The 26,659-nt window shown below is 38.4% G+C and overlaps 1 protein-coding gene across 6 annotated transcripts in view; it reads left to right on the top strand.

Annotated features, from left to right (window-relative positions):
* Window positions 1-26,659, top strand: part of COL19A1 (collagen type XIX alpha 1 chain) — a 207,534-nt gene that overhangs the window by 96,653 nt on the left and 84,222 nt on the right. For all 6 annotated transcript variants that reach the window (XR_011328356.1, XM_069804592.1, XM_069804595.1 and 3 more), the window contains 4 exons: window positions 1,678-1,731; window positions 11,303-11,356; window positions 12,043-12,078; window positions 25,169-25,222. Coding sequence is in view for 5 of the 6 variants with exons in the window: in XM_069804592.1 (XP_069660693.1) it covers window positions 1,678-1,731; window positions 11,303-11,356; window positions 12,043-12,078; window positions 25,169-25,222 (198 nt within the window). In the remaining variant the exon portion in view is untranslated. The remainder of the gene's footprint in view (window positions 1-1,677; window positions 1,732-11,302; window positions 11,357-12,042; window positions 12,079-25,168; window positions 25,223-26,659) is intronic.

The following is a 26,659-nucleotide window of genomic DNA, read 5'->3' on the forward strand; positions in this document are numbered from 1 at the left end:
GTATTAAATGTCCAGTGTGTCACAGTGATGAAAAGTAAAATGTCATTTTTGCAGTTTCTTTTAAAAGCTTAAGTGAGCTATTTAAAAAAGAACAGTAAGTTTGGGGCTTCAACTCTCATGTTTTTTTAAACTGACAGTGAAAGGAAATTACTATCTCAACCAATGCCTTAATACATGGAACAAAGAGGACTTTATAGTTTAAACCTACTGAAATAACCAGTGTTAAATTCCTATAACTGTTTGGTGTCATTTAAACTTTTGCAATAAATGCATAGATTTATCTGGGTTAATTTTTTGTTTCTTTTTTATGACAAGCAAGAAAGGCAATTCTTGAGGAAAAACCTTAACGCTATGATTCAGGCTAATGCATAGCATTAGGTTTGTTATCAACAAGATGTATTAAAATGGAAACACTGAACTAGCAAAGCCATCTTGTGCATGGGATTATTAAATTCACAGTTTGCTGTTGCTAATTTGTTAGCAGGCTTCAGTTGTTTGAGAAAGCTCATACAAACTCATTTTGCAAAACCGATTATTAGATGAAATGCCCTCTGTCATTGCCACTGGAGGAATAGCTCTGAATCAGGGCTGTGTCACAAATGGAGTTAGCTGAATGATCTCAGTTCAATACCATTTACCTAACAGAATTACAAAGATGATGCTGCCGTAATGAATAGGTTCTGCTCAGACAAATGGAGTCCCCTGGAAATAATGGAAATTCAGTGCAGGGCTGTTTGCTTTCTTTGGTTGACAGGAAGAGCTCGGACTCTAGGATAAAGTCAGTCCTTGTGCTTTTATCAGAGTTATGTTACTTTTATGATTTGACAAAGTTCAGTCTGGTGACAGGGATGCAATTACAGAGCTGTTTAGACTTGTTGGTTCTGGAAGACATTCTCCCTTATGTTATGCTTCTTAAGCAGGTGTATTTTGTTCACTTTGATGAAATATGCGTTAACTAGAATAGCATGGTAGTTAGAGATAATCCAGAACTGAATCCTTTCACGTATCCTACACAGAATATTGTGGTTTGTAGTCAGTGTTTCATGAGCAAACACAGGAACCAGCCTGTATAGTTGATTCCGAAGGATCATTCCCACCATTTTTTTCTTTTGATTCATGATGTTGTTCATATTCATACTTATGAGAAAATTTTCAGAATAAAAATTGTTTCCACTTTTCAAATGCAATCTGTGAACCATATACTAGTATGAGTTGAAGACAAATTATAATAATGAGGACAGTTCTGTTATCAGATATTTAAAACAATAGTTGTTTATTAAAAACCAGTCTCAGAATGAAAACAATTAATTTAATGTCAATGTTAAGATTTTCAAAAGGAAAACTGTTCCCCAGTGTAAATTTCTGTTTCACCACCATGTTCTCAGAGCACTGTGAGAACCAAGAATATTTTTCTGTGGTGATTCTTTATGCATGTTCAGCGGCACTGTGAAGTACAGAGAACTGTAGCTCTCAGAGCGCTAGATGTTTTTCGGAGGCATTTATTTGGAAAGAATTTCTGTTGGAATGTAAGAAATAGTTTTGCTTGTGCAGCCAGCAGTGTATATGTAGCACTTCATGTAGAACAGACCAGAATCTTAAAATATTTTTCCTGTTAAAAAATGTCACGGGTTAGTATTTGTCTTGTATATATAATGAAATAAATATTCATTCTTTTAGGGTGAAAAAGGAGATAAAGGAGAAGGAGGACCAGAAGGCATTCCTGGAAGAGAGGTAAACTGAATGATGATGAAACAGTCAAGTCACAAACGTCTGGGAGGGTGGTTAAGCAATGAAATTCAGAATTTATGTAAGGAGAGTGATGGATTTAGAAAATGTGTATGCCTGGAGGGTTAATATCCACAAGATGATGGGGCAAGAAAAAGAGATGCATTCAGGTGAGATCCAAGTTCTTAAGCCTTCAGGTTGGACAGGAGAGCTGTGGGTAAGGATGTGGTAGGTTCCATGATATTTCTGCTGAGGGCTCATGAGATAAACTGAGACAAGCGTGGGGAATAAAGCAACACAATATAGGTGAGAATCATGCCTGGTTGGATAATCTGCTGGAAAGGAGGGCATTTCTGGAGGTAGGGTAAAGCTAGGCCTGGAGCCTTGGTTTCTGAAAAGGAAAATACACAGGCTGTTAGGCATTCCTGGGTGAGAGTCATGGGTCACTCACTGTGCCATGTGGCTCATGTGATAAAGAATTTGAGTTAAAATGTCACTTCTTTCACTGCCTACTTAGTTAATTGGTCTCGTCCATATTTGAGGTAGAGCATGAATCTGTGTCTAAAAATACTGGATTATCGTGATGGCTGAGTTCACATTCTAGCTTGAATCTGAGCTAACACTATAGACACACCCAGTAATAAACCTTATTTTTGTCTAATTTATTTTTAAATTTAAATTTATTTTTGTGACTATTAAACCCAGGTAAGAGGACAGAAAATCAGAATTTGTTTCAGTGCAGTACTAAAATGGCCAACCAGCATGATTTGAACAGCAAGATTTTTTTAAAAAAGAAAATAAAACCAAGCCAGCAGTTTTCTTTATCCCTTTCTTCCTCTCCTGTCTGACCTTGTGAGGGTCAGCCTGGGTTTAGGTTTTAACGCAGGATACTGTTGGCTCTCCAATTGCAAAGCATCGCAGTTGAAGGCAGAGAACATCTCAGAGAGGGATCTGAACCTGACTGTCCAAATTCTGTGGGGAATGACTGGCATTAGGACTGGAATCCAGATACAGGATTTGAAAAAAAAACATTCAGCAAAGCTTTTTTAAGCAACTGTACCGAAAGAGTAAAAGGGTCAACATTTGACACAAAAATGCTATGGCAGTCTAGCTGGGTCTGCTGAAAATGCAGTAAAACAGACTACATAATTATGACACTTTTTATGTCATCTGGCCTTCTACGCACACCGTAACCATAAAAATATTTTTCCTATTTTAGGTTATTATAATTTAATGCTAGATAAATCAGGCTATTTTTGACTAATACTGGATGTCCTCCATATGAAAACATACACTATGTACTGAGCTGAAACTATGTTTAGGTATTCGAAGAGGTATTCTCTTGTAGCCTGCTTGTCTGTAAAGGTGAACCGTATACTTCTGTCATGCATACATATATGCTGACAGCATGGAAAAAACACATCTGTGTTTCTTTCCATAGCTCTGGGAACATTTCTGTGTTGGTCTTACACGATCTTCTTTACTACATGGGATCTTGTTCCATAAACCTTTTAGGAAGAGTAAGGTATACCAAGTATCTGGTGAACTCTAGAACATATTTGACATAGTGGCACTGTGAAAGTGTAAAATATCAAACCTTTATATTTTGAAATATTTACTGAACTGTTGTAATGTGTCAAAAAATGGTAGATTATCATCATGGGGACTGTCTAAAATATTTTGGAAGTAAAATTGCACAAGGCAGTATAACATTATATTGTTTGAATCCACACATAATTCCTTTTTAACAACACTTAGATAAAATGCTTTGGATTCAGTTATCACTGTGCATGGAGATGCCAGTCATTAAGTTTAAATTTAAAGGACTGTGTATCATTGACCCTTGGTTGCTATCAGTGTCTCTCAAACTCATTCCGCATACAGAAATGTAACATCTGATATTTCTGCAATAATCAAGTTAATCTGCTTACACGGGTGTAATCTGCAGCGCTGTATAAAGAAAGCCTGAAAACACTTAAAGCTAGCGGTATCGGCTGCTGGCAGCTGTTGCCTCTGCCGCGGGAGTGAGGGTTTCCGTACTCGCAAGTGAAAAACTTGAAAATGATGACTGAACATTTTAACTCGCACAAATGGTAGAAACATATTTGAATTTATTTTAATCAAAATCAGGGAAGTAGGTGTCAGAGAACAGTTTTGTTTGCTGTTACTACTTGTGTTTTCTTAGCTGTACAAAAAGTTCTTGCTAGGATGAAGTAGCATGACAGAGGGGAAGCCAGACATGATTTGGAGACTAGGCTTTCTGTAATGATGAAGAGAGACCTAAAAATTTTAATTCCCTCATCCCTCACTGGTTGTGCTAACTGAGTCAGTTAATCTCATTGAGAACCAGGTTTGGAGGCAGGAACTGTGAATATATTTAACTGCTCTGCACATCTCCAATTTATCACTCCAGGAATCTGAGCCAAGATCTACAATGCCCGTGTCCCAGTCTGGGACGTTATTCAGAGTCCATCCGACAACATGAATACTTACTATAAATACTAGTAATGTGGTTGCCATTGTTTTTAACTTCTTAAGGAGCAGTTATTTATAACTTAATATATTACTAATGTAGTCCTCTCGTGGTGTGTGTTCACATTACATCTGTAAGCAGGTATTTGCCTGTATAATACAAATAGCCAGTTTGCTTGAGTAGTATCTCTGTTTTATCCCTTGAGACTTTTTTAGCCACTTGATATTAATAATGCTATCATTTGCATCACTGTAAAAAGTGGAGCTTCACAGACACACTGTCTGAAAGAAAACCTGATAAATACAGTTTCTTCTCCATCACGCTCATATCCCATATGGAATAAGGACAAATTTGCAATACAAATATCCATGAAACTTATCTGTGGATTAAGAATATGTTCTATTCATACACTTGCCAGTTGAACTGAAATTGAAAGAAAATCTTTATCATTGAAACTTTTAGGCTCTTTTTGGAGTCATGTCATTTTCTTGATCAGTGGCACAGGTAGGAAATGAATACCACAGGACACTACCAACTAATGTCTTGCTGACAGAAATGAAATACTTCAGCAAAAGTAAGTGAAAACAGAAAGTTTTGTCATATCTGTCAGCATGTGTTATGCATAGCTAGGGGAAGAATAGAGTCTTTCTTGTAAATTGTAAAAAAAAAAAAAAAAAAAAGTAAAAAATCTGAAATTCAAATCGGGTATATAATCTCTACAGCATTAAGCCAAGTGATTCACTAATATTTTTTTTTCCTCCTGCTGGGGAAGGTGATACCCTAAGTGACTTTTTAAAAACTTTCCTACATAGAATGTTGTTATTCTTTATGTACCTGAAGTCAAAGGATGGACCTCTCAAGTTCAGTGAGCAATGAAAAAAATCCCAGGTTTTCAATGACAGGCAAAACCCATATTGGACCTTTTAAATTTTATGCTTGTGGGGAAAAGGTGAACAGAAGTATGAACATTTTTAAAGGGACCCAGTGTCTCGATAAGATAGTAACAGTCGTTTAGAGAGACAGGCCATGAGGGTGTAAAGGTAATCTTGAACTCTCTTAGTATTAGCATTGTACGGAAATATTTGGATAGGAAGGGAAGAATCCTATTGCTTGAAAATATGAAGTTGGTAATGATATTTAACTATATCTGAAGTTTGAGGATTCTGTTATGAACAAAAGTATAAGGAGATAGTTGGCATTGCTCAGGACCCAGAAAATTCTAGTAATGGAGCAATTTGAAGTTTTTGAATGACATTAGCGAGAAAAGAGCACTGGCAATATTTAAAAGTACATGAGACATAAACTGAAAAATAGTATGTTGTTTGGAGCTTTGAAAATACTTTGGCAAATTAGAAAAGTTATCCCAGCATATGCAGCTTGACGTTGTACAGCTGACTCTGAAGCTGTTGTTTTAATTTAGATTTTAAGGCTGCTCTGTAGAGAAAATATAGTTCTGTTGTCTTACTCGTTAGAGTATTCCCAAGTTTTATTACTTGGTAGAGATTGTTGATTTGATCTATAATAATTTGGTTGCACATTGTCGGTTAGTGTGTTGGATTGTTTACTGTCTTTTCAGTACTTTAGATAACACGTGTTGTTCTAGGAGATTTTGACCCAATATGAGGTTCAACCAGATTACTCTAATGCAAGCCAGGGAATTGTAAATAATGAATGATGTTTCTCCAAACAAATATCTTTTACAGTGAAAAACCTGTTCTCCTCAAAAGATTATGCCAGTCTTACAGCATTTTCCATTGCCACATGCATGCAGTGTAGTGTATGCGGCACAAATAGGTGCATTTCCAGTGCTGCAGGAGCTGCTGGAGTCCTCTGGTTAAGGTCCAGCTGATCTTTGCATTTTTTCATTGAGAAGAGCACCTGTTGGCAGCTGCCGGTACATTTTACCTCTTTCATCTCTTTTCTGTGATGATGTATAAGCACTGTCTGCTGCTCGCTTGCTCTCTGAGAAAATTTTCACTGTGTGATACACTTTTCTCAGGCCTCGGTGAACTTGCTAGGGCATGTTAAGTCAGAATTCATCAAGTGAAGTGTTAGGGCACAAAAAGCATGTTTTACTTGGAGGGAACACTTAACATAACAATTTTCCTAACATTCCTGAACTCTAGAAAGAGTTTTCTTATTGATAATTTCATGCAAAGCTAATAATTCAGTTATTTTGGTACTCTTTTTCAGACTTCTCTGATCAAATCCATGTTTGTTACTATGGTAAACATTTTGTCTCAGGGTGAGAGGTTAATGCACTTCTCAGCTATTTCCCAGCTGTGGATAAGTAAGTAACTGATGGCAGCTGAGAAGAGGCTGTGGGCCCTGTCTTCTAACACTACTGGTGAGGTTTGCGTTATGACTGATACCTGTCTCTTGGTGTTAGTAGTTTGTCTTCAACGAGCTGTTGAACAGAGCCCTGGCTCTCGATGCCCTTGGTCCCTCTGGTCTCCAGTCCGTATGGAGTCAGTTGTCCGCTGCCAGGCAGCATAAGCCTTAGAAACTCTGGCAGCTCTGTAAGAGTTTCCCAGTAAGCTTCCTCTCCTTACCCTAGCTTTCTGGAGGCTTCTGTGTTTGCTCCCAGATCAGCTCATTGTCAGTCTACTGCTGAAAGGCTTCCTCAAGCTTCCCTGGCCTGTCACTCAAATCCCCTTGTTTGGGCTGCAGAGTTTTTATGACAGTCAGCTAGTCAGTCTCAGCCAGAGAGGTGTCTGCTCATTAAACCCTTACAAATCCCTTGTGTGGCTTTGAAACCCAGCTGAACTTCACAGTGTCAAGGCTAAAAGCAACAGACGAGTCTGCAAGAAAATCTAATTTACAGAAGCAGACTCCTTTAAATTACAGGATGCTTTCCCCATCCTGTGCAAGCACCAACAAGCGTTTCCTTTTTAATATAACCCCTGTATGTTATATGGGAGTACTCGCAGAAGGTGTGTACTTGGTTCAAGTTGTTGCTGTCATTTGATGTCATTTGTTACTTGATATTCCTAGGGCTTAGGAGTCCTTGGTAAGGTAGTTCCTGAGACACTACAGGTATATGGGATGTGATTTCCCAGCACAAGCAGCAAGGCGTGAATCCTCTGTTCTCTTCGTCTTCTGTCCTTTTTGCTAGTGATGGTAGTAGTACTGGTTTGCAGCTCAGCATGTTGACCCAAAAGAATTGGCTTAGGGGAAAGTGTTGTTTGGGTTTCCTTTTCTCACAAAATCTTTGGCTGTTCTGATCTTATCCAAATGACTGAAAACACAGGAAGTGAAAAACTGTTTCATTTTCTGGTTCTGGTTATATATGGCACTCCTTTTGAATGAATAAAATGTTCTCAGGCTTGGTAAAGAATGTATTTATCACATCACTAAGTAAAGTTATTTTTTCTTCACCGTGGAACTCCAGAGCACAGCAAATATTGTATGAGATTGTCGCTGGATTAAAAGGATGATTCAAATAGAAAAACTGTAGCCTTTTATGCCAGTAGCGTTGGGACACCATTAATAAAATCCAATCCTTTGAAGAATTTGTGAAACCATGGTCCTTTTTAGAGCTTTAAGGCACAGTTACTGTTTTGTAATTGTTTTCTTCTCCTAATTCAGTTGGTTTTGCAGGCTGGCTAAGACTCCAGTAAACTAATATCACAGAAAAGTCTGGTTAAATATTTATCAAAAATAGTGTCAACCCATATGGTAACTTCTCCTTTAAATTCCTTCCACCAGAAGAAATACCATTGTCATCCCCTTCCAAATAAAAAGCCTGCCTCTAGTTTAATCTTACACCCATTGGCCCCAATTTTGTTGACTTTATGCCCTTGTTGAAATTTGTGATATACTTGTTCCAGTAATTTCTCTATTGGTCAGAAATTGTCTTACAGTAATACCTGTTTTATTATATACATAAAAAACATTTATCATTTTTACCATTTCTCATGTTATCTTGTTAGCCTTGAGTTGGCCTTATACATGCATATCCTAACGTTTACTTTACATTTTGCCATCCATAGAGGAACTGTAATGTAAGGATTCTGACCTGTAAAAAGACCGAGCTGTAGTCCTTACAGAGGAGAAAAAGCACCAGCTGAAGACTGTTTGTGAACTCACAAATGTGTATTATTATATGGCTCCCTAAAAGGTAGAATTAGATCGGGATAGAATTCAATAATTCATTCACCCTCTCTCATGAGAGCTGCTGGAATTTTTACTCAGTTCTTGAATTTCTGGCAAATCTGGTAACAGGCTCCTTAGATCAATAAAAATTAGTTTGTTGTTTTCAAAACTGACCTCGTTCTCCTAAAATATTGCAGAAAATGAGCTTTTCTAATTTAAAGCTTAATCTAAAATCATCCGAATTATATCTGTTAGATAACCACATCCATTTTACTGAAGCATCCTGTTCTGGTCTCTGCCAGAGACAGGATACTGTACCGTACTGTGCTAGAAGGAGCTACAGATTTGACTTAGCACAGGAATTCTTACTTCTTATGTCATTTCAGAGACAGTCAGCAGCAGCTAAACCTCTCAGCAGCTTTAAAAAGGTGGCTGTAGGGAAGAATAGGCATGGTGCAGTACCAGATGTGGTTTTGCAAGCATTCACTATGTCTGGGACTTAAGATGATATTATTTTTAAAAGATATATAATGTGTAGAAGAACAAGAAATACTTCTAGTGGGATAACCTTTTAAGCAATTTTTTTTTCCTGATACTACTGCTCTTTCTTGGGCTTTTAAACTGCAAAGGAAAGCTAATTCAAGTATCTTAAAATAAATACTTCCTATGAAAACCTTCCTGGGCACTCAAAAATCCTGCTTCAAACCCTGTAAGGCTTGTTGTCAAGTACGTAGTTTCCCCTTGTCCTTTTTATGTGAGGTCGACCTCTGTGGTCATCATCTCTGCAGTAGCTGTCAAACTGCATATCTCACCGAGGTGCACTGCAGGAACACTAGTAAAAGCTTTAAACACACCAGTTAGGAAAAAATGAGGTTCATAGTTTGATGATACATGGCTTGGGTTTAGTATCTTTCATCTGCAGTTGTCTTTTCTATTCAGTAGAGACACACACAGATACATATTGCTGTCTGTGAGTTGCAGATTTTTTTTTTAGCCTTATCTTTTCTTTTCTGTAAATATGCAGCCTAAGAGCTAATTCTTAAACTGAAACCTATTGTTCCACTGCTGATTTGTTAATGGTGATTTTGAACCAAATCCATACAGTTTGCATACCTGAAAAATCGCTAAAATGTCTTTTTAGAATATGGAGTGGATGTGTTTCATGCAGTCTTTCAGAAGGAGGTGAAAAGTAAAATGCAGTAAATGGAAACAATACTAAAACTATGTCATACATATGCAGATTGTATAAAGAAAGCAATTTTTTGGCTTGGTTTTTGAATCCATCTGCCTATTACATTTTTTAAGTTCAAACAGCAAAACTACTTCTGATTTAACTATTACATATTTGGCAAGCTTAATAAAGGACAAATCAAAGCTAAATCAGGGGTATTTACAACAACCACAAATTTAATTCAAAGTGGGTACTTAAATGCTCATATAGTTCTAAATGATGTTCCTTCCAGATGGTGAATTAATGTAATTTTAGCAGGAAGTGAAGTTGCACAAATATGCAGTATTTAGAACACTCACTGATTTAATGTTTCTGTACCCACCAAGGCACAGATGTTACTTATCATTTTCATGGCAGTTGTCTCCATCTTTCCAATTATCGCAAACTGAGGAAGTGAGTTTGCAAGGGCAAAAAGGGGGCTGGGAAGACCTTAAGTTAGTAAACCCTACTCCAAATGTAGATGAATTTTTTCTGTCCTTGACCTATCTAACCTCCGCAATAATAACGATGGTGGCCTACTTGTGGAGTATCTCATTATGATTCGGTCCTTTATTGCCTACATTATTGCCATTGGGTTTCTAAGGAAAATCTTTGAACCTGTAGAGCGCTCTCTGACTTACAATGTACATGGTCTCCTGTCACATGCCTCTAAAGCAATGATCAGAGGGAAGGCACAAGACAAATCTCTTGGCTTAAACAAGGAGTTCCTGACAGGTTGGTCCAGCATCAGGATTAAGTTCATTCCTGATTGCAGAATGGCTTGAATTTGCTGGGCATATTTCAAAACCTCTCGCTTTTCCATGTGTTTTGCAGCAAGGAGAAGACAACAAAGATTATGTGCTGGCTCTAAAGATTTTTTTGGGGGTGCTTTTGATGAGAGGTGTTAGTGGAAGAGCTGTATCGTAGACCATCTAGAGGGTAGATTCAGACTAGATAGGAGAAGGAAATTTTTTACGATGAGAATGGTGAAACATAGGAAAAGGTTGTCCACAGAGGCTGTGGATGCCCCATCCCTGGAAACATTCAAGGTCAAGGTTGGACGGGGCTCTGAGCAACCTGATCGAGTTGATGTCCCTGCTCACTGCAGGGGGCTGGACTAGATGAGCTTTAAAGGTCCCTTCCAAACCAAACTGTTCTATGATTCTGCGATTGTGAAATTGCTGCGTATGTAACATGTTAAGACTAGGCAGTATTATCTGCTTCTCCGGCTGAAGGCAGAACTAAGAAGGGACATATGAAGGACTCAATTATTTCTCTAATTGCCTTTTCAAACACTGGTGAAGATGGGAGTGTGAGAGGATGTGCGGCAGCTCTGAGCTATACCCTGCTGTTGCTCGCCAGCTCAGCATTGCTACTTGAAACATAGAATCCACAGCTCTCTGTCCACCTCTGCCTCTCCCAATTTTAGCAGAGGTTAAGTGAATGTACTCGTACTTTCTCTAGTATTTTATTTTATCTTTGTTGGCCATGCAAGACACGGACCTATTGGGACTGCAATGGAACTTTGTATTTCTACATGCTACTTGCCATAATGAGGCACAATCAAGTAGATAGTTCACTTTGTATGTTTAATTATGTGTTGAAGACAGATGCAGTCTTTGATAGATGTTTCTTTGTTCACAAAATAATCAAAATAAAGAATTATGAGATAGCAGTACTAATAATGTGATAATATTTTAGGCTTAGTTGGTTAGCATATACTAAATCACAGCACTACAGGATTTTGTCCAACGCTTTCCACACATGACAACAAATACGCATTTTTCTTCTTTGCCCAGGGACTAAAAGGTGACCCTGGTAGTCCTGGTGTGGCTGGTCCTAAAGGAGAAAAGGTACTTTTTTTTATCCATAAAGTTGTACATATATGCGAGTATGCATGATATTTCTTCAATATTGAACACATTGTCTTAACTACATGTGATGAACACCCACTGCTGCCATTTGTGTAGTTTAAGGGTTGAAGAATATGAACACAGACTAACTGTAAATATGGAAGACAAGTACTCTTTATCACAATAAATTTTGAATGGAATTCAGAGCAGGAGCCTAAATTAGATGTTCTGAATTGTTCTCTGGATGCTCTGATTTGCTCCCACGGACTGAATCTGAAGGTCTGAGAGCACAATTCATGCCTCAGCGACCTAATTCTGTGAACATTTTACACAGATGTCATTACATATGTGAGCTGTCACACTGACTTCAGTGGCCACCTTGTGCATGTAAGCTGCAGCTTGTAATTTAACATGCAAATACGTTTTGAAGGATTGCCTTTTTTAAGCTGTGATTCATTTATGCAGATGCCTGCCATTTTCTTCCATTTAACCTGTGGTGAACTGTGTACATCTACGCCATTACTGAAAAAGAACATTGCTTTACTCATATATTTTCATAATTGGAGCATGTTTGATTATTATACTGAATTTACTTCTGCAGTAATGCATATCCTCTAAAATGCCTAGAGGTTAAATATGTACAGCTAGAGAGATTGCTGATTTGCTTACTCTTCTATTTTAACTAGGGAGATGCAGGACCTCCGGGACCAGCTGCCTTGAGCGTAAGTACATGTAAAACAAAAACAGATGAAAGAAAATCACTAAGAGATGTTGCAGTTTTTAGCTTATTTGCAATGTAAATACTTTCATTATTAAATTTAAGAGCCAAGTACCTTTCTTTAGAACGCCTCTCCATTTTCTGTATGAATTGTGAAGCAGGGAAAAGGGAATTTTATAGATATAAAGAAAATAAGCATATTTAAAACATCTTGTTTCCCACCAAATGCTAACAAGAATATTGGGGGTTTTGTTCTGTGTATAGATAGTATAGGCTGGTTAAAGCCAAATAATTCCCTTGTTATTTTTAGTGAAAACCACTTTTCAGTAAAAGCTTGCAAAACTACTTAATGCTTTTTCAGATACTGTAAATACTCTATCATCAGGTTATTCTATTAAGTACTTAGTTATGCGTGCAATGCCCTATATATGACACAGGATTCTATATATAGCATGCATATGTTCAAATTTGACACACAAGACCCTATTTTCAGGAAGTTAAGAACATGGGGATGCATCCAGCAGCCAGATAGATGTGAGGCTGTCACAGCTCTTTGCCCTCAGGTCCTACTGGCAGCGGGGCTGAGCATGCACTCCAAATTGGCACGCAAGCATACATACAACACATATAGACAGGTCTGGCCACACAGGTCAGCACAGATGGGGACACTCAGCACTCCCACAAACACAAACAGCACCAACGGCCTCATCCTGTACTCTCTCTGGCTGATCGTGATGACGGTCTCGTACTGGAAATATGGACGTATATACAATGTGCATTCCTCTAGCAGCTGAGCTGACACACAGCCTAACCAGTAGGTGTCCCTGCTCCTGGTCTTTCCAGTTCCTGGGACCTGGACCTTCAGTCCCCCCTGAGGCTCACAGACCTCCTCACTCACAGACTCCCACGCAAAACACATGTGTACACACACACATGTATATTCCCCTGGTTTCCAGGCCATTTCACCTACTTGCCACCAGTCCAGCTTGATATTTGCTGTTGATCACACACACAGTCGCATGCTTGGGCTCACTCCATTTGTTGGTACCACAAAGACATAGACCATTGTCTTTTATGAAGCACGTCATATGCTTCTGGTTCCTTGCATTACGCAGTAATGCTGCTATCGATAATAAAAATAATTGAAATAATTTCAGTATGGGCTTAATTATAGTCCATTTAAATTTTGGTGATTGGACATGTCTAATAATATTTGAGCATAGCATATGCTTCTCTATGAAGCATTCTCTACCCGGAAAAAGAGGTTGTAAAATTCTTTTCACACAGAAAATTGTTTAGTTTGTCCTTTCAAACACTTGCAGAGTTACATGTCGTGGTCTTGACATCCATACAATCTTTTTATCTTATGTAATCATCAGATATGCATAGCAAACACAGACTGGAAAGGAAAAAGAAATGTAATGTTATAATGATGGAAAATCACTTACTAGATTTGTATGAAGAACAATATTTCAATAATTTAGGGGGGTTTTATGGTTTCTACAATTCTCAGAGGGAAAAAAGCAGACAGGTGTCTGTCTTCTGCATATCAGACTCAGGAAGTTGCAAATTTGGTCACCAATTCATTTATTCCTTTTCTGTAATTTACCTGCAAAAAGGAATATGTGAGGTCAGACATGACAATTAGTTGTCTTTCAAGTATCAAGGAAAGACTTCTTGAGTATGGATCTAACGGTTTCTTTGTGAGGATATGGTACGTGCCTGTGCACCAGAAAAGAGAATTGACCTGCGTATTAGTTGTATTCTGGCTAGATAGTGCCATAGAGATGGTGGAAGATGTTTTTAATTTCCTTGCAGTGAGATGGTGGAAGATGTTTTTAATTTCTTTGCAATGATCTGTGCCCCAAGCGTGTAAGAAGCCTAAAGAGAAATTCCCCAAAACTCTCCAGGGCAAGTTTTGCTTCATAAAAGTAATGAATTCTCTGTGAACCAAAGTGATTTTTCTCACAAACTGAAATGAGAAGGCCTCCCATTAAGGACAGTCCATTTGAGTAAAAACAATTGAGAATGGTGCAAAAGAGCGTGGCAAAAATGAAAACAAAGAGAAAAGCTCCCGAATTCCCAGGCTGTGGTTCCACAGCATGAATAGCTCTTCCCCCAAACTCAGTGTTATGAACTACTTCTACGTTATTCTTGTTGCCCATGTAATCCTAAATAAACTTCATAAGAACTATCATTCATAGTGTAAATGATTATAGATTGTCTTTTCACTCTCTCCATTTCCAAGACTGAGCAGCAAGGATCTCCATTAGATCTGACGAACATTGAAGGATGTAACCAGAGACCCATAACATAAAAATAAATTCTACTCTAAGGTTTCAAAATTAAGTTGCCATCTTTTATGGTACTTGTTTTTGGATTAGGAAATCTAAATATCCGGTGTCTTGATTTCCTGGAGATAAATTAGTCCTGTGTCCCAAGATCAGTGTCTGTTTGCTACAGTTTGTGTCTTGCTGGAGGTAAACAGGGCCATTTATGTCCTTCAGCTCTTGAATATACCGCCAAAATGTGTGTTGAAAGAGTTAACAGTGAAATATTTTTAGTAAACAACCTTGATTCTAGGATTGTTACTGCAATAGATGGATTGGAGTAGATCTTGCTTCAGACAGATTCTTACAGGCCTTGAAGGGATCACTGAAATAGTAATAGGATACTTCTGAAGATAAGACATAGGAATTAGAATTGAGGATGCCTATTTTCTGTGCGCTATAGAACCATAGAATGGTCCTTTTGAGCATTTCTTGTGTAAATGATGGAAAAATGACTACATCCATTCGGATAGCAGCACCTGGGTATGTTGGGCCTGTTTCAAATGCATTCATTGTCTTCAGTTGCAGTTGTGGACACTTAGCTTTCCTAATAGTCACATTCAGAGGTTAGTAGTATGATATCGAAAATCAGACGCTGCTTTCAAACTGACTGAACTTACTCTTTCTGTACCTTCAGTGATTCACTTTCATAAAATGGACTGTCAAAGAATTGCATTTCTTTGATTATAAAATGCTGTGCAAATGTTTCAGTTCAGTTGATTCAGGCATAGCCAGATGTCTCTGCATTGGTACATCCACTGATGGTTGTCCTCACGCTTTTTAAAAGGAAACATTTTAAATTTTAGGAAAGCAGATACTAGTCTTCAGAGGGATGTTAGTAACTGATGTACTGAAACATTTTTTTTTCGTGTAGCTGCTAACTGAGAGAAGAGACAAGAGTGAGTGTGAATTGGTTTAGCAGTTTGAAGACAGATTACAACACTGCGGGAATATACGGCCCAGCAGGAAGGCTTTCTCTCTCCACCACTGTAAATGGTCATGTGTTTCTGTTGGCAAGAGCTAAAAGACAAATGACATAAATAGTGGTGGCTCAGGGAAAATCCAGTCTTCAGAGTTGTTTTATTTGTGTGACTTCTGTGTGGCCGTGACTCTTAGGATATATAATCATGAAAGGAAGATGTCATATCTTGCTGTGAATGAGTAGGAGGTCAGATAATATCAAGATTCATGTGTCACTGAATGAGAACTTACTGTGTCGGGACCGTTCATCCTCTTAGAGCCAAAATGTGACATCAGTGTTTCAGTTATGAACGCTGTTAAAGCAAAGTTTTTAAATGTTCCATTCATTTGGGACTCATGCATGATGTCATAAAGTTATCCTCTACTTATAGTCATTTTTAGTTTTTCTTAATGTGAAAATGATTTATTTCTTTTTATCAAAATGCAAAATGAATTATTATGCTGGGGTGCAGGGAGGCAAGAGGAGTGCAAATAATGACACGCTGTTAGAGCTAAGTCCAAAACGCATTTGGGCAGGGAGGGAGGGAATACTGAAAGGCACTTGGTTTTGCTCGAACTGGACAACAGGGCCTGGGTCGTCGACCTTCTGCCCCAGTGCAATTGCATATTGAGACAGGTGGGAAACGATGGCATTCCAGAGCTCTGCTGCCCTGCGCAGCTCTTCCATTCCTATGTATTTCCATCAAAATCACACACCGGTGGAATAAGCTGGAGAAGGTCTACCATATATGCCGGTCTCAGTATAAACTAGAGCATCAGCAGCGTTGTGCAGGGCCGGAACGTTCTGCCCACGCACAGACCTGCACTCTGGTCTTGTCCTCAGCGCGGGGAGCGTGAAGGTGGCAAAAGGCTGAGACTGCTTCACTGCAGTCGTTCCCAAACAGCTGGGCGGTGGTCCTTCGGTCCGCAGAGAGTTGTCCGTAGGTAATCTACAGAAGCACGGAACAGTGAGTGGTATAAACTCTTGTTTTTTCATTTGTCTGTGCTATTGGTACCTGTGAAAGTCTAAAAGGTGTCAGTGACCCTGTGTCTAAAAGTGCTCGGGCATCCCTGATGTGTAGGAAATCCCGCGCTGCTCAGAAGCACGGTAAGCGAGCTCTGTCTTCCAACATGAAAAAATGCAGAAGAGAATGAAGTTATTAGTACTTGGAGGAAAAAGCTGTATTTTTAAAAGTGTTCGACTGACAAATACAGCCATTATAGTCTCTGTAGAGAATGAGGGATACTTGGAGGCAGTATGTGTGGCCAAATTCATAAATACCCAGCAGCTGTAACAACCTGTCAGGTGGGTGAGCATACGCCAAACTGCAAAATGGGAAATAATACCACTGCTTTTTTAAGATGCAAAATGATTTTATGAGTTTGAAATGGAAATTTCACAGCTCAGAAAGTGCATTGCTCTGAAAAAAATGGTAGACCTCTGAATACTCCTGGTTGATGTCAGTTAACAGAAAATCTGTACCAAAACCCTAAAGCATGCACACTTAACAAAACATCTCACTTGCAGAAATAGCAGATAACTCAGAAGGAGATTGTGTATGCCTGACTATACGTTTCTGCAGTGAAGAGAATTAGAATTGCAGGCCATGTGTTTCTGTACATTTCTTTAAGGCAGGTACAGAAGTCTTGTTAATACAATTTCATCATTCTTGCATGATGAATTAGAGGGGAAAAAAGAAACAGTGTTGTAGTGCAAAATATGCTAAGCTGTAAAAAGAAATATATGAGAAAATTCATAGGCTTTATGTAGAATCCTAACGAAATTAATGATTTCAGCAGTTCTAAGTATATTTGATTCATGCATTATTCATACAAATACATTTTAGTGGCTCAGATCGTTAACTCTTGACATATATGTGCATATTTAAGCACTTTTAGTAAGGATATAAAGTTTTTCTATGTTTCCATGGAGTCAGTTAACACTACACAACTCAAGATATATCTATGTATTTTGTCTCCTCAGTTATGGTAGTAGTTTTATGGGAGTAGTCCAAAGTCATGACTGATTCTCATCCTTTCTTTATGCTGTCTTTAATCTCTCTGGTATGTTCTTTCTGAATTGCTCTGTAAGTACTAGATGTCTCTTTTCGTTAGTACTTTTCAAGTTTTTATAATGCATGCTGGGAATATATTTTGAACTTTTCTCCCTAATTTTGCCCACTTTATGCAGGGATATGTTTAGTCTTTAAAAGTTTAAGTTCCTTGATAAATTGTACTGTAGCTGAGGACCCTTCAGAGAATAAACGGGAGGGATTATACTGCTATGTTTTGTGGGTTTGTCAAAATGTGGAATGTGGTGGCAGAAGCTGGGGACTGTTTTCTGCAGGGGCACAGCTGGCTCCGCAACTTGCCCACTCTGGTATCCCCAGCTTAAGCCCGTGCGTGCCGTGTCAGAAGTGCGACAGGTGAGGGAAGGTAGCGCAGCCATCTCTTGTAAAATATATGATAACTATTCCTCTTGACACTCGATACACTGCTTTTAGTTCCTGAGGAAAACGAGCGTCCGTACGTACGTTCCTGCGAACCTATCCCTTTCAGGAGTTATAAAATAGTCATCCAGATGGCACCAAGTGTTTACGCAGAAGCCGAGGCTTAAGTCGGTCACAGACAGAAGTCCCCAAGACTTGCTTACTAAACAGATAGTTGGAATGTTGGCTCCTAGGTCTGGTTAAATCGAGCCAAAGGAAACTGGCGCACAAGTGCGGCGTGGAGGCGGCTGCGGGAGGAAGCTGCAGATTCAGGCCCGGGCAAGCTCTGCCGTCACTTTTGGCTCTCCCCTCCCTAAACAAACACCAGCAACAGATTACGCAGCTTTCCCCTCGGAGCCTTGGCAGTTATTCGTGTAAAGCTAAAATTCACTTTCGGCAGCATCGCCTAGGGATTTCACAAATTCATTTGATGCAACACTTTGGTCGTAGTGTAATTATTTGGCATTTACACAGAACTCTAAAGAGGAGGCGTTTGGTATCCCGGAGTTCTTGCTCTTGTAATGGGCAGCAGTATTTTGGACGATTCTTCCTGAAAAATCATGTGCCAGTTTTTGCTTGTCTTGACTTCTGCACACAATTCCTTTCTTTTCTCACAGTGGAAAAAATAAGTCATCTGAATAACTTGTATTACTTAAGAAGGGGGCACATACCCCCATTAGTAAGCATCTCAACTAATATTATCCTCTTTCCTTTCATGTAATCACATAAAGGAGAGCAATTTTAGTTAAGTATAGAAAGTATAGACAGAAAATTATATTTTCATTCTGTCTTTTCTTTTCATATACACCCCTTGGAGAAAAATCTGAAATTTATTTTCTTGAGCTTTTAACGGAGGTGTATTAATTTCATGAAAATACTGAACTGTTCAGTTGTTTTGCATGAGATACAGTGATCTTTAACTCTCACAGTATAACTTGCAAATATTCTCTTCTTTAAAAAATGCTTTTTAAGTATGGAAGCAGATCCTATTAAGATTACCCTTTTAGCGAAATAGAAGATGTTTTAGCAGTTTCAATCTGTTTTTTATCTTCTTTATGCAGTAATACTGATACTGAAGGCACAAGTGAAGATTGATGTCTTAGCCTTACAGAAAATTTCTTTTTCAAAAATTTGCAGTCTGCTAAATTGGCATGAATGTGATTTATATGTCCTTTATTAGAAGAATAATTTGAGAATAGTCCCATATGCAGTAGACATCAATGTAAAGAATTGTTTCAAATTACGCCTCAGGATTTTAAATGATACTTTTTTTGCTTAGAAAATACACCCATGTCTATTAAAAGTACTAGGTTCATAAAGTGTGAACTTCTGTGAAATTACTCTTCCAATTTCCCTTTGAAATGATTGTCTTTGAAGCGAATTAGATTTCAAGTTAAGTTACCAGAGAGAGCTACAGAAATGACCCAACCCAAAGCATAATGAGATCAGTGAGAACATATTTTCTGTTTGCTTCAGTAATAAATTATCATGAAAATGTAGCTGATCATGTTTTCTGGCAGACTGAAATACTTCTGCTAAATGCTGCCTCCTTTCCCACAGAAGTAAACGGGTTGGCAGCAGTTCTGAAAGCAAAATTGTGGCCTATTCCACTTTGCGCTCCCAAGAAAACAGTACAATTACTGCAGGAGCCGTAAGAGGCCAAACATGGGGTACAAATCTTTCAACTTGCCATCTTGACTGACTTCAGTAAGGATGTAAATGAGACCAGGTCATGTTTGGATATGCTGAAGATAGAGGTATTTCAGATAAGTGGTACTCTAATTTCCCTCACTGAACGGTAATACAACAAGAAATTAGTCATCCATCTGTGATTTTCCTGTGCCGTTCTTCCCACTCTAGCAAAATTTTGTGACGGTGAGGTGTGTCTGCAGGCTTTGTGGGTTTCCACATGGGTGGTGATGGGCAGTCTTGTGGACAAGACGAGGAAACCATCGTAGTCATATTTTAAGATCTCTCTTTTCCTCATCCTCCTGTTTGGGCTTCAAGGTAGGGCGGCAGGACAGTCACAGCAAGTAAACTGGCTTGAAGATATCTGGGAAACCAACACTGTCACCGTCTTGACTGCAGGGATGGTATTTATATTTCAGCTCCTTTGCTTGCTGAGGGTAATAGTCCACTCTTTCATGAGAGGAAGCCATTCATTTCCCCTCAATGTGGTACAAACAGGCCAAAGAGGAAAATATCCTCAAAACAGGATAGAAGGATCACAGTGACAGTCATGACCTGCACAGTAGAAGCTGTTGTCTGGTAACATCTTGGGATAAGTAGATGAATTTAAGACCGAATTCAACTGCATCTTGATGCGTCCTGTCGGGGATGCTGGGACATTCTTGCATGAGTGCGGCCACCGCTGTACCACCCATCCCACGAGCAGTATTTGGGTGGCTGGGGAATGTTCTTCAAGTCAGTCAGGCTGCAGCTCTTTCCCGTAATCAGACATCGTGTTCCGTCAGGAATTTGGATATCTGTGGTCAGTTTTTACCTGACTATTGATTTGTGTGATTCTATGCTGCTCAGCTTGTGGGTTTTACAGAGGGATCATTGCATATTTAATTCTTCAGTGTGACAGCTTTTCTTTATGCTGGTGAGAACTGTGTGTTGAACTAGGTCGAGTGCCTGCAGTGGGAATTGCCCACCAATTCACTTGTAAAAAGGTTTAAGTGTTAATTTTGTTTCGGTAGGGCTATACCTTTCTGTTTGTAAACATATGGTTTCCAAATTGCTTAGCCAAATCATGCCTCTTATAGCTGGGTCTTTTTAAAGTAGCAAGTTTTATCATTATAAAAGCTCATATATTCAAATGGTTAAAAAATAACCTATTCTTACATTACCATGAGGTGCTTCTGCATACCTGATTTTGTCTTTGACTTGTCTCACTAAACTACATACACTTTCTCCCTGTCTAGTAGCATTTATTCCGTAAAAATCGAGGTCATGTGTTTGCTGGAATTCATAGTGAGGAAAAAAATGCATGAGAGTAGTTTGTGTATAGAACATAGAAACCAGTCTATAAAGGTTTATAATGAAATAAATTTTGTGCCTTAATTAGACCTGCCTTATTGTTGTTAGCATTTGTTTTCTATTTCTAATTTGTGTTGAGAAGGAAAGGCTGCCATGCTCGGAACCTCTTTCAGCAACACTACCTACGAGTATATAAGGCAGCTGTCTAGCCTTCTGCTTCAAAAACTATCAGCTGTGTTTTGAAGCAACTTTCAGAATACCGAAAATATACTTATTTGTCTAATATTTTACTCTTTCGGCATCGGCCATAAGCTTGTGGAGGAAGTAATATGAATAAGAACTTAAGTAACTTCACTCTTCCACTTCAGCCAGGATTTTTTGTTTTGTTTTGTTTTAATTCACCAAGAGGTCACGATAAAAGTTTTGCTTTTGTTCAGAGTGTGTTCTTACGCAGTTACTCTGAGCTATTAAATTTATGAACCAAGTCTCCACCATGTCTCTGCAGATGCTTGTCGTGATGTATCAGGCATTTAAAAATGTTTTTGTACCTGCAGGGTCACATGACAGGATTTTAGCCCGTCTGTAATAAGCAGCTTCTGATAGCTACATGCCAGCTAATACACTTTAAATTGATAGCTTATGAAACTTGAAACAGCTTAACTGGTTGAACTGTTGGCTGATTTTCTATCACTTCCAAACACATTTTTCTTCCAGCATCTCAAGTTTAATAATTCTTATTAGCTTTTATCTCCTGAGACTTGCAAAAAAATATTCACTGTTAAGTATTAAAATGTTAATACCTACAGATATTTTCAATGACATGCAAGTTCTTTTAAAAGCCCACTTATTCTACTGTAGCATTTTTAAACCTGTCATTTCTCCTGTATTCCCTCAACTAAAGCTTAGTCTAAGTTTTGACAATATTTTGTTTAAATATCTGTCAGCATGTGCTTCATAGCATGCTTGCTTTTTCTTTATCTAGCTGCACAACCAGCATCTTTTCCCTTGCCATCACTTCCCTTTATGATTTACCTCTTATACAGGAATTCACAAGTTTCCGCTCTTAACTTCATTTTCAAGATTTTGTACAACCCTCTTGTGCCTGCCTGTGCATCATGTTTCTTCTCTTTTCGTAGCCATCCTCACTCATTGTAAGAGATTTTCTAAGTCTCAGATGCACCTGAGCCCATCTCCAGCTTACCGACTGGTTTTTTTCCCCAGGCTACACGGTAATGTTTGAGACATTTCCGCTTCATGTTCCTCAAGTTCCTTCAGGCACGTAACTCCAGGGGGCTTGCCTGGTCCATGACAGGTACAAGCCCTAAAGACTGCATATGTCGGTTTAGTTCACTTCTCCATGAAGTAGGTAGAAGGGTATCACCTTCCAACCTCAAAGGTGGCCTGGCAGAGTCAGGAAAATCCCACGCATATTTGGCCAACTGTAAGGATGCATTATATTTTCCTGCCAGTCTGATGCCACAGGAATAGGCTGGTCTTGTACCTTGCTTTGCCTTGTGCTATTCCTTCACCTCCTTCTGCTCATTGCCATACCCATTCTTTTGCCAGCACAAGACTATCAGGGTGACACACAGTGAATCATTTTAATTGCTTTGGAAGTTTTTTACATGTTTACAGGAGATGGTGCCTGTAACATAGATTGCTTTCTAGACATCAATGTTTTCAACACAATTGAAGGCATATCCCGTGAGGCCACCTGTATATATTCAGTCCGTATTCTGTCCCTTTCTGTCTGCGGTGGTGGGCTCCTTTGGTGGGGTTTGTCTACGCACTGTGCCATCCGTGATTTGAGGGAGTCGAGAATCCGATCGTTGATCTCCAAAGGGCGGTGTCCAGAAGTTAAGTAGGGATAAAAGCTAAGTAGATACTTTCCTACAAATATGTAATTCTTTTCTGTGCTAAACTGTCACATTCATTGCCATGTTTTATAGGAGTTCAGCAGGGGATGTTTTATTCATCCCTTTAGACAGATTTCACTGTAGAGAAAGTTTTCTTTTTCATTCCTCCTGCAAGTTTCCTTTTCAGTTGTTTTTCCAGGATCTCACTCAGTGAATTCTGAAGAGGGATAGCATAGCTAAGTCATTACCGTTGCCAAGATATTAGTGTTTTACAGCCATGGTAGTTAACGTGGCCCATGTTGTCCTATCACCTTTTAAACCGAAGATCCCACTGAAGTTAGTGTGAACTTTTACCTCAGTTTCAATGTCAGGATGTGACTCCTTGTACAGGGTAGTCCTCCCTGCCTAGTTACCAATTGTAAGCTGCTCTCCTCCCTTTCCTCGAAGATAAACCTCCTTATCTGGTTCCTTTTTCTTGACAATAATATTGTAGAGAGAAGAAAAAGAATAAAAGTAGGTCTTGGACAAAAATGTTGGCTATTAATTATCATTACTGTGCAGTTACATTCTTGTGTAATTCTTGTCCCCTTCGAGCCTTATTGTACAGATATGTGAGGCTAAGTATTTCCTCCTCCATAAAATAGACGTTACAAGTTTTCATCTCATTGCCCTGCATAAAGTTGTCACTAGAAATGAAATATTAACAAAAGAAGACTCCATCTCTTCCTGAATTCCCAGAATTTCTCCAGAAAGGCAGAATATTGTTATTGTAAGTTGGACAGACAGAATTCTCTGCATGTTCCAAACTACCGTGAGGAAAAAGTAGAGAAGGTTTACAGAGGTCACATTCACTTACTGCTTTACGCGTTTGTACATGTATAAGCTACATAACTGCACTGTAATTAACTTACTGTGATCTATTTGTTGGACACAACATTGTCATGCATATTCTAGTTCCATAAACTTTGGGGGAAAGGTGGAAATGGTGCACATCAGTTCTGTAAATGATCCTAAAGTTTATCTTGTTTACATTATAAACTGAAGTGAAAGAAGAAAAACCTTGTAGTGAAATACTGTCTGAGGTACTCTTCTAGCTTCAGTGTTTGAAAGTAGAGAAATAGTAGGAATAAAAAAACCCTTGAACTGACTACTTTTATTTAAAATTGAAGTCAGACTTAATTCTAATCAACTTAAAACATCACTTGAAGATATATGAGCTAGCAACTTTGGCATGTCCGCTTACTTTCTCAAGTTTATCTTGGGAATTAGAGATCATAAATGAACTTTTTAAATTCATTTCTGGAAATCTGGACACTTAAAAACATGATTCTCAGTTTACCCTTATTGGGGCAATAAATATGTGTAATTGATTCTAAATAAGGAGCTCAGAATTTGACCAAAGATATAGCTCAAGGTGAAGCAATACCTGAGTCCAAGTAATTTAAATGCTTAATAATTTAATATTTTAATATTTCAAACTCTTAAATAAACTGAACACGAGTTTTTTAATTTTGTGATACCCTGTAAGAATGTGCAACGTTATATTCAAGACTTTTTTAATTATACAAAGTAGAACTGTTCAGTGCTTTTTGCTGTTTACCTTGAAACTGATGTCATGTTTCTTGTTGCTATAGTGGAAATTGGTTAGCTTCCTCAAAGTAATTTTTTTTAAAAAAACGTGTTCCAAAGTGACTCATAAAGGCGGGGGGTGTGGGGTGTGCTCTTCTGAGTACAGAACTGTTATTTGAAGGCTTTATGATTGTATTGTACATTAATCGGATACAAAATTAAAGCCCCAAAGCATTGGAAACAGTCTGTGACTGCGAAGGCAGACCTTGCGCTGAGCTCAGAAGGAAGGCTCGCGAGTCGAGGGTATGTTCGGAACACCCAGATCTCCTCTGCCTGGTCAGGAGAGAGGGCGAGAGCGAAGTGGCTCCGCAGGGATCTGAAAAGGCGAGCCAGGCACACAGAGGAAGCTGCACAGGGCTGGTTCCTACAATACAGCGAGCATCAGGCCTTCTGCTAAATTTAGTCCCTTTTCCCTCCCCTCCCTTCCCTTTCCCTCCCCCTTCAGTGCCTATATTTGAATTTGAGTTGTAGCGTTAAGTTATCATTCATTGAACATAACTTTTTTTGTCTTTTTTCTCATGGCATCCTAACTTAATAAGATAAATCACTTTTCATATAACACCGTAGTTAAATATAAGTATGCTTAAGTAGTGCTGACTTACCTCTTCTTTTCCAAATGATTCAACCTTTATATGGAGGAATGTGATTAATCGTTATTGTTTGCGTATTTTTTTGCACCTGAATATAACATTATCCTGAAAGAAGTTATTATGAATAACGTATTTTTATTACTAGAAATAAATGCTTTGTCCTGACATCTGGCTCTTTGGCTTCGTCTTACTTCTATAGAATAATAGAGGATGAAAATAACACTGAATGTTATATTTGTTTAATGCTTGTATTTTCAGGGTTTGCCAGGGCTGGAGGGTCCCCAAGGTCCACCTGGCAAAGAAGGTCAAAGGGTGAGTAAACTTGGTGAACAACTGGTGAGTGTGCTAACTGACCTTGATGTGTGACTGCTTCCCAAGCACTAATAAAAAATGGGAAGGTAGCAGCTGAGTATGAAGCCTGCTGACAACAAACCGAGCTTTGACACTTGAGGTTTCTCTTCAGTTGAAGGAGATTTAACAATTTCAACCATCTAAAGTGTTTTAATGACTGGCAGCACAGATGTAGATATTGTCACTTGTGCGACATGTTTCTGCTGTAATTTTAAGTGAAAGGATATTAAAATGGCCCAGAAGTTTTCATTTTATTGCAGGGATAGACCATACCTTAATACATCTAAGATTTATAAAAATATGGATTTAGGGTCGTTATCTAAAATATTAACAGAAACCAGTACTAGTGCCCCAAGTTTTGCTGTAGATGCTGTTATGCAAGTGTCAGAGCCTAGCATACACATACAAAGAAGAGAGATGCAGTAAGGGGCGGTGGGCGGGGGGAAGAGATTGTGCCCAAGACATGAAAGAAACCTTTGGCTGTACAGAATTTTAATATAATGAAGTAACTGACTGACAGGTATATCTGTGTTATGTTTTTATTTTCCCTGACTTACTGAATTTGGTAGTTCAGTAGAACAGATAAATATTTATGATTGTGGTATCGCAAGAAATAATTCAGTTTTGAGAGTTTATAAACTAATCTGCTCCTAAAAGTTTGGGAAGATATTCAGACTCCAACATTTCAATAGTTTTATGAATTAAATTGTGCCCAGTTTGTAGTTTTGAAGTTGGGTTTCAATAATTCTTGGTCTGTTTAGGCATCTTGATATTTAGTATCTCGGTTAAATTATCTGAAGTGGAAGGATTTAGTATTACTCATCATTGATCAGAGTCAACTACAGTGAATTATTAAAGGCCAGTTTCATAATTCCAGTAATAGTAATTACAATAACAGAAGACTAGTTCTTGAACAAAATGAGTAATGACGTGTAGGTCCTAAAGCTATGTTTTATATTGGTTTTTAAGTTATAAAAATAGTACTAAATTTCACTTAAGCTGAACATTAAAATTTGAAAGCTGAAGTTATTTAAGTTTTACAGGAAGGATTGAGAACCTGTTCAGAAAAAGTCAGTGTAGTAAGGGAGAATCAAAAGTTATGTGGTGAATATGCTATTAAAGCGTATTTAATATCATATTTAAATGCTGCTAAGGATTTTATAATTACTGTGACTCTTACTGTTATGCAATTAAATATCCAGGATGCTGAAAAGCTATGGATATCCAGTTTTAGCATATTTTTAAGTGTTTTTCTGTGGGGTATTGAATCTGCAAAAACACACAGTTTATTAATAGTGTATTCACAGTTTTAGGAACTGTTATAAATACGGCTGTGTTTTAGAGACATCACTCTTTGAACTTCTCAATTTTTTTGAGGCAAAGATTCAGAGTTAACAC

The sequence above is a fragment of the Haliaeetus albicilla genome, chromosome 17, assembly GCF_947461875.1.
Source record: "Haliaeetus albicilla chromosome 17, bHalAlb1.1, whole genome shotgun sequence".
NCBI classification, from domain to species: Eukaryota; Metazoa; Chordata; class Aves; order Accipitriformes; family Accipitridae; genus Haliaeetus; species Haliaeetus albicilla.